The 13,455-nt window shown below is 43.0% G+C and overlaps 1 protein-coding gene across 1 annotated transcript in view; it reads right to left on the bottom strand.

Annotated features, from left to right (window-relative positions):
- LOC121002869 (macrophage mannose receptor 1-like) overlaps nt 1-13,455 on the bottom strand; it is a 300,143-nt gene that overhangs the window by 91,194 nt on the left and 195,494 nt on the right. Inside the window, exon 18 of the mRNA XM_040434498.1 lies at nt 5,919-6,067. Coding sequence (XP_040290432.1) covers nt 5,919-6,067 — 149 coding nt within the window. The remainder of the gene's footprint in view (nt 1-5,918; nt 6,068-13,455) is intronic.

Raw genomic sequence — 13,455 nt, forward strand, 5'->3', positions numbered from 1 at the left:
CAGGGGGTGCCTGGTTGCCTTCCATTGACTTCCATTATATTAAATTGTATTCGAGCACCCGAATTATTCGGCCAAGCACTCGGATCTGCCGAGCATAGCGATGCTCGAGCCGAACAGGTATTCGGCCGAGCATGCTCGCTCATCACTACTTACAGGCCGTTTATGTCTTCTCAAGGAGAGAACAAACTCAAAGGTCTTACCAAAGAATGCCCCCTGCACAAGAAACCACATCCTCTACTAAAATGCAGAACCTTCAGGGAGAAGTCTTTAGAGGACCGCAAAGAGTTCCTCAAAGAAAACATTTGCTTCAGTTGCTGCTCTACAACATCACACTTCGCCAGGAACTGTAAGGTCAGTGTGACATGCACAGAATGCGATAGCACAGAACACAACATGGCTTTACAACCTGGACCACCTACACAAATATCACCCCAGACAGAGGAGCATGACGGAAAGCAGATAGACACTGATGGAGACACCGCAGTAGTCACTTCTCACTGTACTGAGATCTGTAAACGACTCGCAGGAGGGAAGTCCTGCTCAAAAAGAGTTTATCCGGTCGGTCACCGAGATAAGGCGATCAAGGTATATGCAATCTTAGATGATCAAAGCAATAGGTCTTTAGCTAAATCCACCTTCTTCGACACCTTCAACATCATAGGGCCCGGTTCTCCCTATTCCTTAAGGACATGTGCAGGTTCCGTTGAGACGGCGGGGAGGAAGGCAACTGGGTACAAGGTAGAGTCCATAGATGGTCAGACTTGCTTGTCCCTGCCAACCATACTATCACATTCCTGACAACCGTTCCGAGATACCTACACCAGAGGTAGCAGCATATTACCCCCACCTGAGGCGTATAGCTCACCTGATACCGGAACTAAACCCAGAAGCCCTGATAGTCTTACTCCTTGGAAGAGACATACTACGAGTTCATAAGGCTAGAGGACAGATGAACGGTCCCCAAAACGCTCCATACGCCCAGAGACTTGACCTAGAATGGGTCATCATAGGAGACGTCTGTCTGGGAGGAGCACACAAGCTGACCTCAGTCAATAGTATGCTCACAAGCACACTTGAAAATGGATGTCCTTCCGTATTCCAGCCATGTCACAGCAGTTTCCTGATAAAAGAATTGCCACACAGAGCTCTTGTGCTTTGTCCTTTCGTGGATCACGCCTGCGATGGTAAGCAAGATCACTTAGGGTGCACAGTCTTCTGCAGGACAAGAGAAGACAACAGGTTTGCAATGTCCATAGAAGACAGGCTGTTCTTGGAGATCATGGATTAAGAAATGGTAAAAGACAAGTCAAAAAGCTGGGTCGCACCTTTACAGTTTAAAACCCGGAGACAACGCTTACCTAACAAAGAACTTGTCTACAGTCGATTTATCTCCCTCAAACATAAGGATACCAGAGGCTAAAGAACATTTCTTTACCTTCATGGAAAGAATATTCCAGAACAACCATGTAGAAATGACACCCGCGCTCCCAGACTCCAAGGAGTGTTGGTATTTACCCATATTTGGTGTGTATCGTCCTAAAAAACCAGGGCAGATACGAGTAATATTCGACTCAAGCGCCAGGTGCGAAGGCGTCTCATTAAACGATGTCTTACTGTCTGGTCCAGACCTCAACAACAGACTTCTAGAGGTACTTCTCTGCTTCTGCAGAGATTCTGTAGCTTTTATGGCTGACATACAAAAGATGCTGCACTGCTTCCTTGTCAAGGAAGAACATAGAAACTACTTTAGGTTCTTCTGGTACCACAACAACGATCCCAATGAAGACATTGTAGAGTACCGTATGAGAGTGCACATCTTCGGAAACAGTCCTTCCCCTGCAGTCGCTATCTACGGTCTCAGGCATTCAGCCCGAGAGGGTGAAGCAAAGTATGGGTCAGATGTCAGATCCTTTGTGGAAAAAGATTTCTACGTGGACGACTGCTTGAAATCCACACGAACAAGACCGCAATCAGTCTCCTGAAAAGGGCTCAAGAGATGCTCGCTCTAGCCAACTTGAGGTTCCACAAAATTGCCTCCAACAGCTGTGAGTTAATGGAGGCCTTCACACCCCAAGATAATTCCAGTGATCTAAAGGACTTGGATCTTAGCACCGACTCCCTTCCAATGCAGCGGAGCCTCGGTTTGCTCTGGGACTTAAAGGCAGACACATTACTCGTGCCCTTTACACGTAGAGGAGTCCTGTCCACTATAAACAGCTTATATGATCCTCTGGGATTCGTAGCGCCTGTTACCATCCAAGGTAAAATGATGTTAAGAAACTTCACCACAGAGACGTCTGATTGGAATGATCCGCTTCCCATGGAGCAAAAGGACCTGTGGACAAGTTGGAAGAAGTCTCTCAAAGCTTTGTCCAGCATTCATGTGGCACGACCATATGCTTCCGTGCCATCTACTGAAGTCAAGATGCAAAGACTATATATCTTCTGCGATGCTTTAGTCAAGGCAATTGCTGTCGTAGCATACTTAAATACCATTGACGTCATAGAACAATGCCATATAGGATTTGTCATTAACCGGACCAAACTGGCGCCACTCCATGAACACACGATACCCAGACTGGAACTCTGCGCTGCTGGGCTTGCAGTTGAGTTGGCTGAACTTTTAACTTCAGAAATGAACCTAGAAATCGAAGAAGTCGAGTTTTATACGGACAGCAAGGTAGTCCTAGGATATATCTGCACGAACCCAGATGTTTTTACGTCTACGTCTGCAATTGGGTGCTAAGGATCAGGAGATATACTTGTCCTGAACAGTGGCACTACGTACCTACACAGCATAATCCTGCGGACCATACGACTAGATCTGTCTCACCAAGCCACCTTAAAGACACAACATGGTTTACGGGTCCTGCGTTCCTGTACCGTTCATCGTCTTGCAACATCGGATCCGACACATTTGAATCGGTAGACCCAGATGCCTACTCTACATACAGTGACATTGAACCACCAATGCAAATCCCATCGTTTTAACAGGTTCTCCACCTGGATGTTGCTCTTTTGTGCTATAGCCTGTGTAGTTCATACAGCTCAGACATTACCTGTAAGCCAGAAGCCCTGCAAAGGTAACTTGGCATCAATGAGAACATGCCTTTACCGCTCCTAATCTGAAAAGGTCAAAGAACATAATAATTCGCATGATACATAAATAGACTACCTCAGCAAAAGCCAAATAGTCTCCAAAGACAACACTTTGGAAAAGCTTGGTCCCACCACTGACCAAGATAGGTTGCTAAGAAGAAAGATTCAGTGGTGGCGTCTGTTGACGCCAGACGGGGAGTGTTCTGCCTCCAGCAGGAGGAGATTCATTTCAGTTCACGTCTATTTCATTTCTAATTTATTCTGCTGCACTTTCTGTATTCCAGTAGTTATTAGTTAGGTAACAGCACCATCTAGCGGTGGTAAAAATGTATTGCACCTTATTTTCTTGTTAATAAAGATTACTGCTTTGTGAGAGGTGCTAGGCATTGTGGGGAGTGCAAGGCATTCTGGGAAGGAGAAGCCAGTCTCCAGTCTATATACAGACTACAGGACATCAGCAGAGCTGTTCCATGCAGTTCTCCTTCTTAAACTCCACCATCTTTGTGCAAGTATATCTGGTTAGTGACATCTACCTTTTTTTCAGGGACAGTATGTTATGCAGAGCTATTCAAGTAGTTGTAGTGTTACTCAGGGATTAGCTAGCCATGCAATCTATGTACAGTACAGACCAAAAGTTTGGACACACCTTCTCATTTAAAGAGTTTTCTTTATTTGCATGACTATGAAAATTGTAGATTCACACTGAAGGCATCAAAACTATGAATTAACACATGTGGAATTATATACATAACAAACAAGTGTGAAACAACTGAAAATATGTCATATTCTAGGTTCTTCAAAGTAGCCACCTTTTGCTTTGATTACTGCTTTGCACACTCTTGGCATTCTCTTGATGAGCTTCAAGAGGTAGTCCCCTGAAATGGTTTTCACTTCACAGGTGTGCCCTGTCAGGTTTAATAAGTGGGATTTCTTGCCTTATAAATGGGGTTGGGACCATCAGTGGCGTTGAGGAGAAGTCAGGTGGATACACAGCTGATAGTCCTACTGAATAGACTGTTAGAATTTGTATTATGGCAAGAAAAAAGCAGCTAAGTAAAGAAAAACGAGTGTCCATCATTACTTTAAGAAATGAAGGTCAGTCAGTCAGCCGAAAAATTGGGAAAACTTTGAAAGTAAGGGCTATTTGACCATGAAGGAGAGTGATGGGGTGCTGCGCCAGATGACCTGGCCTCCACAGTCACCGGACCTGAACCCAATCGAGATGGTTTGGGGTGAGCTGGACCGCAGAGTGAAGGCAAAAGGGCCAACAAGTGCTAAGCATCTCTGGGAACTCCTTCAAGACTGTTGGAAGACCATTTCAGGGGACTACCTCTTGAAGCTCATCAAGAGAATGCCAAGAGTGTGCAAAGCAGTAATCAAAGCAAAAGGTGGCTACTTTGAAGAACCTAGAATATGACATATTTTCAGTTGTTTCACACTTGTTTGTTATGTATATAATTCCACATGTGTTAATTCAGTGTTTTGATGCCTTCATAGTCATGAAAATAAAGAAAACTCTTTGAATGAGAAGGTGTGTCCAAACTTTTGGTCTGTACTGTATATGCAGCCGTTTTGGACATATGCCCAGTGTTATGCAAATGTAATAATACATGCTGTTCTATGCTTTCTGCTGATACATGTTATGCCTTATACTTATACAAGCCATTTGTATTCTTGTAGTTTTACCAATTCACAATCCTGTTGACCAATAAACAAGTTTGACTACATAAAACAGTCCTCTTATTTGGAAGACAGGAATGGTTTATGCTGAATGTCAAACTGCACACTGAACACGGAATGTCTTTAAAGAGTTCCATTATAGCAATTCTGTTATTTTCCATTTAAATCGCATTTGAACGGAATGCTATAACGGAAAGCACAATGCTAGTATGAACTCCCCCTTATTGGTCCATTGACTTTATTTAAAAGGGTTGTCTCACTTCAGCAAATGGCATTCTTCATGTAGCTAAAGTTAATACAAGGCACTTGTAATGGCAGCATCAGTATTTAAAGGGATACCTTCTGCGCATGTCCAAGTTGAGGCATTGAAGGCGGTGGAGTTCCGGTGATGTGATGATGGTGGAGTTCTGTTAATATTGAAACTAAGCTCATGCATAGTAGATCTACTACGTACTTATAGCATACTGATACTGGAGCACAAGACATAAATGGGATAACAGATGCATAGGGAAATGTACCACACAAAAATGGCAAATATGCAAAAAAGAAGACTACATACTCAGATAATGTCACACAAAAGGCACAGCTAAGCAATAGGATCGCAAATACTATTGCAGCGCCTGCTCCAGTGTGGCGGTACACTGCAGAGTGCAAAAGAATGTATTTCTGTGTAAAATATATATTTACTGTATTTCTGTATATTATATATCCATGGCCATATTCACAGTCACCACTGGGCGGCTGTGCCTTTGTTGCTATATGTACTGCGACTCCTATCATCTATTCAGTAAAGAGAATCTTTATTGCAACCAAATGGACCTGGTCATTGACTCAACCATCCGTCTGCTGGCCCTCCACCTGCTCTCCTGCCCTGCACCTTGCCAATCATCCAACATCAAGGTCATCCCAGCCACCATCAGGCAGGAGACCTCAAAAGTCCAGGGTGTGTTCTGAGGGAAGAAAGGGTGCGACTTCCACTCACTGCACGGCCCAGGGAGCTCAAGCAGGAGAGGTATTATCCACCGTGAGGACTACAACCACCCTCGTTGCCACACCCATGCTCTGCAGCTCCACCAACTCCAGCAAGGCACCATGCTACCTTCTACAGCACACTGCATACAAAAAAAAACATTACTTACAGACCAGTAACCCCGTGGATGACCTTTGGCCCAGTTTGTATAAAGCACTCCACTTTGATCTGTCCAAACAAACTTATATCTCTTCTTCTTGTCGTTTAATCCGATCCAGACATCGACCTTGACATTTTTTAAATTAGACATCAAAAAAGCTGGAATAAAACACATGATATATGAATCATCATATAGGAAAATGTAGCCTATTGCCTCATGCACACGACCGTTGTTTGGGTCCTCATCCAAGCCACACAAAATATTAAAACATGTCCTATATTAGGCATTTCTATAATGGGCCGCCCGTTCCGCAAATAGCAGAACGCACACAGGCGGCATCTGTGCTTTGCAAATCTGCAATTTACAGACTGCAAAACACGGCACGCTCGTGTGAATGTAGCCTTATGCAATAACTTGGGACCCTAGAAAAATTCCTGCAACAATCCTGATCTTATGGTTAAGTTTCTCAAGCCAGTCTCTAAACGGGGGGGGGGGGGGGGGGGCTGGCATTTTTAACCCTTTCCCACCTTGCAGAAGAGTGGGCAGTTATAATTAATAATATATTTTCGGGCGTTTGGAGAAAGGTGGAGAAAAACTAACTTTTTTTTGTACATTTAAAAAAAAATGATATAAAAGGAAATAATGATCATCATCCTTAAAGTGGTTTTCGGAGACTTTAGAACTGATCACCTATCCTCATTAGTATCTAATCGGTGGGGGTCTGACACCTGGGACCCCCGCCGATCAGCTGTTAGAGAAGGCAGCGGAGCTGTCAGCGAGTGGTGCTGCTTTCTCCGTTTTTTTCCTATGCCAGTGACGACACGTTTATCTGTTAGGTGTCCTAGGCGCAGCTCAGCTCCGTTTAAGTGAAAGGGGCTGAGTGCGATATCAAGCACAACCACTATACAATGTACGGCACTGTGCTTGGTGAGCACGGAGAAGACTGCGGCACTCACAGGAGCACCAGTGCCTTCCCAGCTGATCCTCGGGGGTTCCAGGTGTCGGACCCCCACCGGTCAGATACTGATGACCTATCCTGAGGATAGATCATCAGTTCTGAAGTCTTGGAAAACCCTTTTACAGAGGATCATTCCTGACACGTCTTTTTTAGTACTACTTACATTCCCCATGTAATAATTCTGGAGCATCTATTCTTATGAATCTATGTTGTGCAATTCCTTTATTATTCCTGCTAAAAGTTATGAATGAATTGCTAGCAGTTTGCAATGAAGGTTCAGATTGTTATCAGTTGGGTAGTGGGGGTGTCTCTGTACAGTCTGACACCATCCTATCAGTGCTGCCAGTGTCAGACTGTGCAGTAATGCAGGCTTTGAGGTGGTCTGGCCTGGATGTAATGTAGGGGGTGGATGTCTGAGCCATAGACCCTAACCTGCAGCAGGGTCTATATAGGTGTTGCTTACTGGTCACTTTGCTGATTATAAATGTTGTAGCTTTTCAGAAAAGCCACTGTGATTCTGTTAATATCCCTCGAGTAGTGGTCTCATAGGAGAATTGGATCAAATCCTGGTCCCTAAGACCCTTGGTGCGGGAGCATGTTATTCTTTCCTCCTCACCATCTAGGCTAGAACTCTGCCTCCTGCCAGGAAGTAGAACCAGCCTACTCCTACCAAGAGGGGAGGAACAGGGTGATTAACTCTGTCCTGACAACCATTCCATGTCATGCTGGGTGTACATTACATAACATAACAAAACAAACAGTTGCAGATACCCCTTGTGTGGGGTACTGCACAAGTAGTTGCTAAAAGAGACATGTCAGGAGAGGTGACAGGTCCACTTTAAGGTGTACTTAAGATGTTAAAACTCTGTTGGTGCCCACAATGAAGACAGCAAAATGTGTGTCTAGAATGGCTAAGAGCTTAAAGAATGTAGAGAAAGTTAAAGGGGTTGGCTCATCTGAGACAATTGGGCATATCTCTAGGATATGACCCTATTTTCTGATAGGTGCAGGTCCCACCACTGAGACTCGCACCTATCTTCTAAACGGAGACCTGAAAGTGGTGGAAGTCTCACTGCGCATGCACAGTCACCCTCCCATCATTTCTATGGAGCCGCCGAAAATAGCTGAGCACTGGCTCGGTTATTTCTGCCGGGCCCATAGAAGTGAATGGGAGCGGTGGACAGTCATGCGCGGTGCGTCCCATTCACTTCTATAAGGAGAAAGCTTGGTGGTGGCCTAAAAAGGAAGCCTCCAGCCACCACTTTTCCCGCTCCGCTCTCAATATAGGTCCTATCGGTGGGACCCGCACCTATCAGACAATGGGGGCATATCCTAGTGACATGCTCCCATTGTCTCAGATGAGAATACCCCTTTAACCTGTTTGGGACATAGGGCGTACAGGTACGCCCTGATGTCCTGGTACTTAAGGACACAGGGCGTACCTGTACGTACTATGTATTTCCGATCACCGCCGTGCGGCGGGCGGTGATTGGAACAAGGTGCCTGCTCAAATCATTGAGCAGGCACCTGGGGACAATGCGCGGGGTGACTCCCCTGTGTCAGCGATCGCCGCAAACCGCAGGTCAATTCAGACCTGCGGTTTGCGGCTTTTACATGTTGCGGCGGTGCCATCGGGTCCCCGTGCGGCTGTAGATGACGAGCCTGTGAGATCCAGCCCCCTGGATCTCACAGGCCGGTAGCTGTATGAGTAATACACACAGTATTACTCATACAGCCAATGCATTCCAATACAGAAGTATTGGAATGCATTGTAAAGGGGATCAGACCCCAAAAGTTGAAGTCCCAAAGTGGGACAAGAAAAAAAGTTTGAAAAAAAGTTAAAAAATAAAGTTTTCCCCCCAAAAATTAAAAGTTTCAAGTAAAATTTAAAAAAAAAAACATAATTTCCCCCAAATAAAGTAAAAAAAAATTGGTGAAAAATAGTGGAAAAAAAAAGTAGACATATTAGGTATCGCCGCGTCCGTATCGACCGGCTCTATAAACATATCACATGACCTAACCCCTCAGATGAACACCATAAAAAATAAAAACTGTGCTAAATAAACCATTGTTTGTCACCTTACATCACAAAAAGTACAACAGTAAGCGATCAAAAAGGCGTATGCCCACCAAAATAGTACCAATCTAACCGTCACCTCATCCCGCAAAAAATGAGCCCCTACCTAAGACAATCACCCAAAAAACGAAAAAACTATGGCTCAGAATATGGAGACACTAAAACATCATTTTTTTTGTTTTAAAAAAGCTGTTATTGTGTAAAACTTAAGTAAATTTAAAAAAGTATACATATTAGGTATCGCCGTGTCCGTAATAACCAGCTCTATAAAAATATAACATGACCTAACCCCTCAGGTGAAAACCGTAAAAAAATAATAATAATAAAAACGGTGTAAAAAAAGCCATTTTTTGTCACCTTACATCACAAAAAGTGTAGCAAGCGATGAAAAAGTCATATGCACCCCAAAATAGTGCCAATCTAAACGTCATCTCATCCTGCAAAAAATAAGACCCTACCTAAGATAATCGCCCAAAAACTGAAAAAACTATGGCACTCAGACTATTGAGACACTAAAACATGATTTTTTTTTTGGTTTCAAAAATGATATTATTGTGTAAAACTTACATAAATAAAAAAAAGTATACATATTAGGTATAGCCGCGTCCGTAATAACCTGCTCTATAAAAATATCACATGACCTAACCCCTCAGGTGAACACCGTAAAAAAAAAAAAAAAAGTGTAAAATAAGCCATTTTTTGTCACCTTATATCACAAAAAGTGCAATAGGAAGCGATCAAAAAGTCATTCCGTACCCAAGATAATCGCCCAAAAACTATAGCTCTCAGACTATGGAAACACTAAAATATGATTTTTTTTGTTTCAAAAATGAAATCATTGTGTAAAACTTACATAAATAAAAAAAGTATACATATTAGGACAACCTGCTCTATAAAAATACCACATGATCTAACCTGTCAGATGAATGTTGTAAATAACAAAAAAAAACTGTGCCAAAACAGCTATTTCTTGTTATCTTGCCTCACAAAAAGTGTAATATAGAGCAACCAAAAATCATATGTACCCTAAACTAGTACCAGCAAAACTGCCACCCTATCCCGTAGTTTCTAAAATGGGGTCACTTTTTTGGAGTTTCTACTCTAGGGGTGCACCAGGGGGGCTTCAAATGGGACATGGTGTCAAAAAACCAGTCCCGCAAAATCTGCCTTCCAAAAACCGCATGGCATTCCTTTCCTTCTGCGCCCTGCCGTGTGCCCGTACAGCAGTTTACGACCACATATGGGGTGTTTCTGTAAACTACAGAATCAGGGCCATAAATATTGAGTTTTGTTTGGCTGTTAACCCTTGCTTTGTAACTGGAAAAAAATATTAAAATGGAAAATCTGCCAAAAAAGTGAAATTCTGAAATTGTATCTCTATTTTCCATTAATTCTTGTGGAACACCTAAAGGGTTAACAAAGTTAGTAAAAATCTGTTTTGAATACCTTGAGGGGTGTAGTTTCTAAAATGGGGTCACTTTTTTGGAGTTTCTACTCTAGGGGTGCACCAGGGGGGCTTCAAATGGGACATGGTGTCAAAAAACCAGTCCCGCAAAATCTGCCTTCCAAAAACCGCATGGCATTCCTTTCCTTCTGCACTCTGCCGTAGTTTCTAGAATGGGGTCATTTTTTTGGTGTTTTCTATTATGTAAGCCTCACAAAGTGACTTCAGACCTGAACTGGTCCTTAAAAAGTGGGTTTTTGAAAATTTCTGAAAAATTTCAAGATTTGCTTCTAAGCCTTGTAACATCCCCAAAAAATAAAATATTATTCCCAAAATGATCCAAACATGAAGTAGACATATGGGGAATGTAAAGTAATAACTGTTTTTGGAGGTATTACTATTTATTATAGAAGTAGAGAAATTGAAACTTAAAAATTAGCAAATTTTTCAAAATTTTGGGTAAATTTGGTATTTTTTTATAAATAAAAATGAATTTTTTTTTTTACTCCATTTTACCAGTGTCATGAAGTACAATATGTGACTAAAAAACTGTCTCAGAATGGCCTGGATAAGTCAAAGCGTTTTAAAGTTATCACCACATAAAGTGACACTGGTCAGATTTGCAAAAAATGGCCTGGTCCTTAAGGTGAAAATGAGCCCGGTCCCTAAGGGGTTCATACGAGGCACTTACTAATGTATTGTATTTGTCCATATTGCCTCCTTTGCTGGCTGGATTCATTTTTCCATCACATATTACTGCTTGTTTTCATGGTTACGACCACCCTGCAATCCAGCAGGGATGGACATGCTTACACACTATTGGAAAAAGCACCAGCCTATGTTTGCTCCCACAGTCCCGGCCACCAGAGAGGCCAGTTCTTTTTCCTACAATGTGCAAGCACGACCACCAGTGATAGATTGCAGGGTGGTCGTAACCATGGAAACAAGCAGTGTATAATGTGATGGAAAAATGTATCCAGCCAGCAAAGGAGGCAATATGGAGAATCACAATACATTAGTAAGTGACTTGTATTAACTTTCTCTACAGGATAAATGCCATTTGCTGAAGTGAGACAACCCCTTTACTGCCCAGTATCTCTGGCTGTCTAAGGTAATGAAAGTTCTAAGATTACAGGGGTTTTCACCACAAAGGACATGTATCACCTATCCATGTGATAGGTAATACATTTATGATCACCAGGGTACCCATTCCTGGGACCCCCCCAATCAGGGGCCCTGAGTTTGAAAACAGCGGTGGTCCTATGGGACTGACAGAAACAGAATAAGTACTGTATAATCACAGGGCTTAATGCAGAACTGATTGGGTTATTGAGTACTTATTAGATTGATAGCCAATTCTACTACCCAGGACCACCACAGTTTATACCGTTCCATCATACAGGCACTATTGTGTATAGGTGGCACTCAGCTGGTACAGCCTGTTTATACTGATCTTTACAGGGAGCATTCCTCTGGCTATGGTGGCACTATTTAGGGGGTATTCTTGTGCTGTTATCTACTCTGTCTGTCTTTATATAGGTGTGTTAGGCGACTTTCACACTTGCGTTGCTAATTCCGGTATTGAGATCCAGCAGAGGATCTCAATACCGGAATTAAACGGATCCGTTTTGATTTTGCACATTGTGTGAAATAAAAACGGGGAAAAAATGGATCTGGTATTTATTTACTTTTCAGTTTTTATGACTGGACACAAAACCGCAGCTTGCAGCGGTCACAAAACGGAATGCTGACAGAATGGAAGACATCCTGATGCAGCTTTCCATTCAGAATGCATGAGGGCTAAACAGAAAAGTTTTTTTTTTCCCGGTATTGAGATCCTCTGCCGGATCTTGATACCGGAAAACAACAACGCAAATGTGAAAGTAGCCTTTAGTTATACACAGGATGGCAGCATTATTGAGCATCCATATGGTGGTTCTAGGTATTGTGTATAGTTTGGCAGCATTACTGAGCATCCATTTGTGTGTGCACCAAACAGTATATACATAACCATACTCATGAACCAAACCACGTTGACAAAATATTGCCTACCTGTGGGCACTGCGGCCATCTGTCAGTTATGAGGGCACAGTTTCTGGCACTTATAGGTGAAACTTATGGAGGCGTGAGACTGTAAGGCCCCTTTCACACAGGCGGGTATTCCGCGCGGATGCGATGCGTGAGGTGAACGCATTGCACCCGCACTGAATACCGACCCATTCATTTCTATGGGGCTGTTCACATGAGCGGTGATTTTCACGCATCACTTGTGCGTTGCGTGAAAATCGCAGCATGCTCTATATTCTGCGTTTTTCACGCAACGCAGGCCCCATAGAAGTGAATGGGGTTGCGTGAAAATCGCAAGCATCCGCAAGCAAGTGCGGATGCGGTGCAATTTTCACGCATGGTTGCTAGGTGACAGTCTTACATGGTTATAAGGGAAAATAATAGCATTCTGAATACAGAATGCTTAGTAGGTGATCAATTGAGGGTTAAAAAAAAATAAAAAAATTAACTCACCTTCTCCTCTTGTTCGCGTAGTTCCCGGTCTCTTCTTTACTTCTTAAAAGATCAACTATAGGCTAGGACCTTTGGTGACGTCAGATCACATGCTCCAATCACATGGTCCATTACCACGGTGATGGACCATGTGATTGGAGCATGTGATCTGACGTCACCAAAGGTCCTTTAGCCCACAGCTCATCATTAAAGAAGTAAAGAAGAGACCGGGAACTACGCGAACAAGAGGAGAAGGTGAGTTAATTTTTTTATTTTTTTTTAACCCTCAATTGATCACCTACTAAGCATTCTGTATTCAGAATGCTATTATTTTCCCTTATAACCATGTTATAAGGGAAAATAATAACATCTACACAACACCTAACCCAAACCTGAACTTCTGTGAAGAAGTTCGGGTTTGGGTACCAAACATGCGTGATTTTTCTCACGCGAGTGCAAAACGCATTACAATGTTTTGCACTTGCGCGGAAAAATCGCGGGTGTTTCCGCAACGCACCCGCACATTTTCCCGCAACGCCCGTGTGAAAGAGGCCTAACTGTAAAGAGT

This window comes from Bufo bufo, chromosome 5, assembly GCF_905171765.1.
Source record: "Bufo bufo chromosome 5, aBufBuf1.1, whole genome shotgun sequence".
Classification (NCBI taxonomy): domain Eukaryota; kingdom Metazoa; phylum Chordata; class Amphibia; order Anura; family Bufonidae; genus Bufo; species Bufo bufo.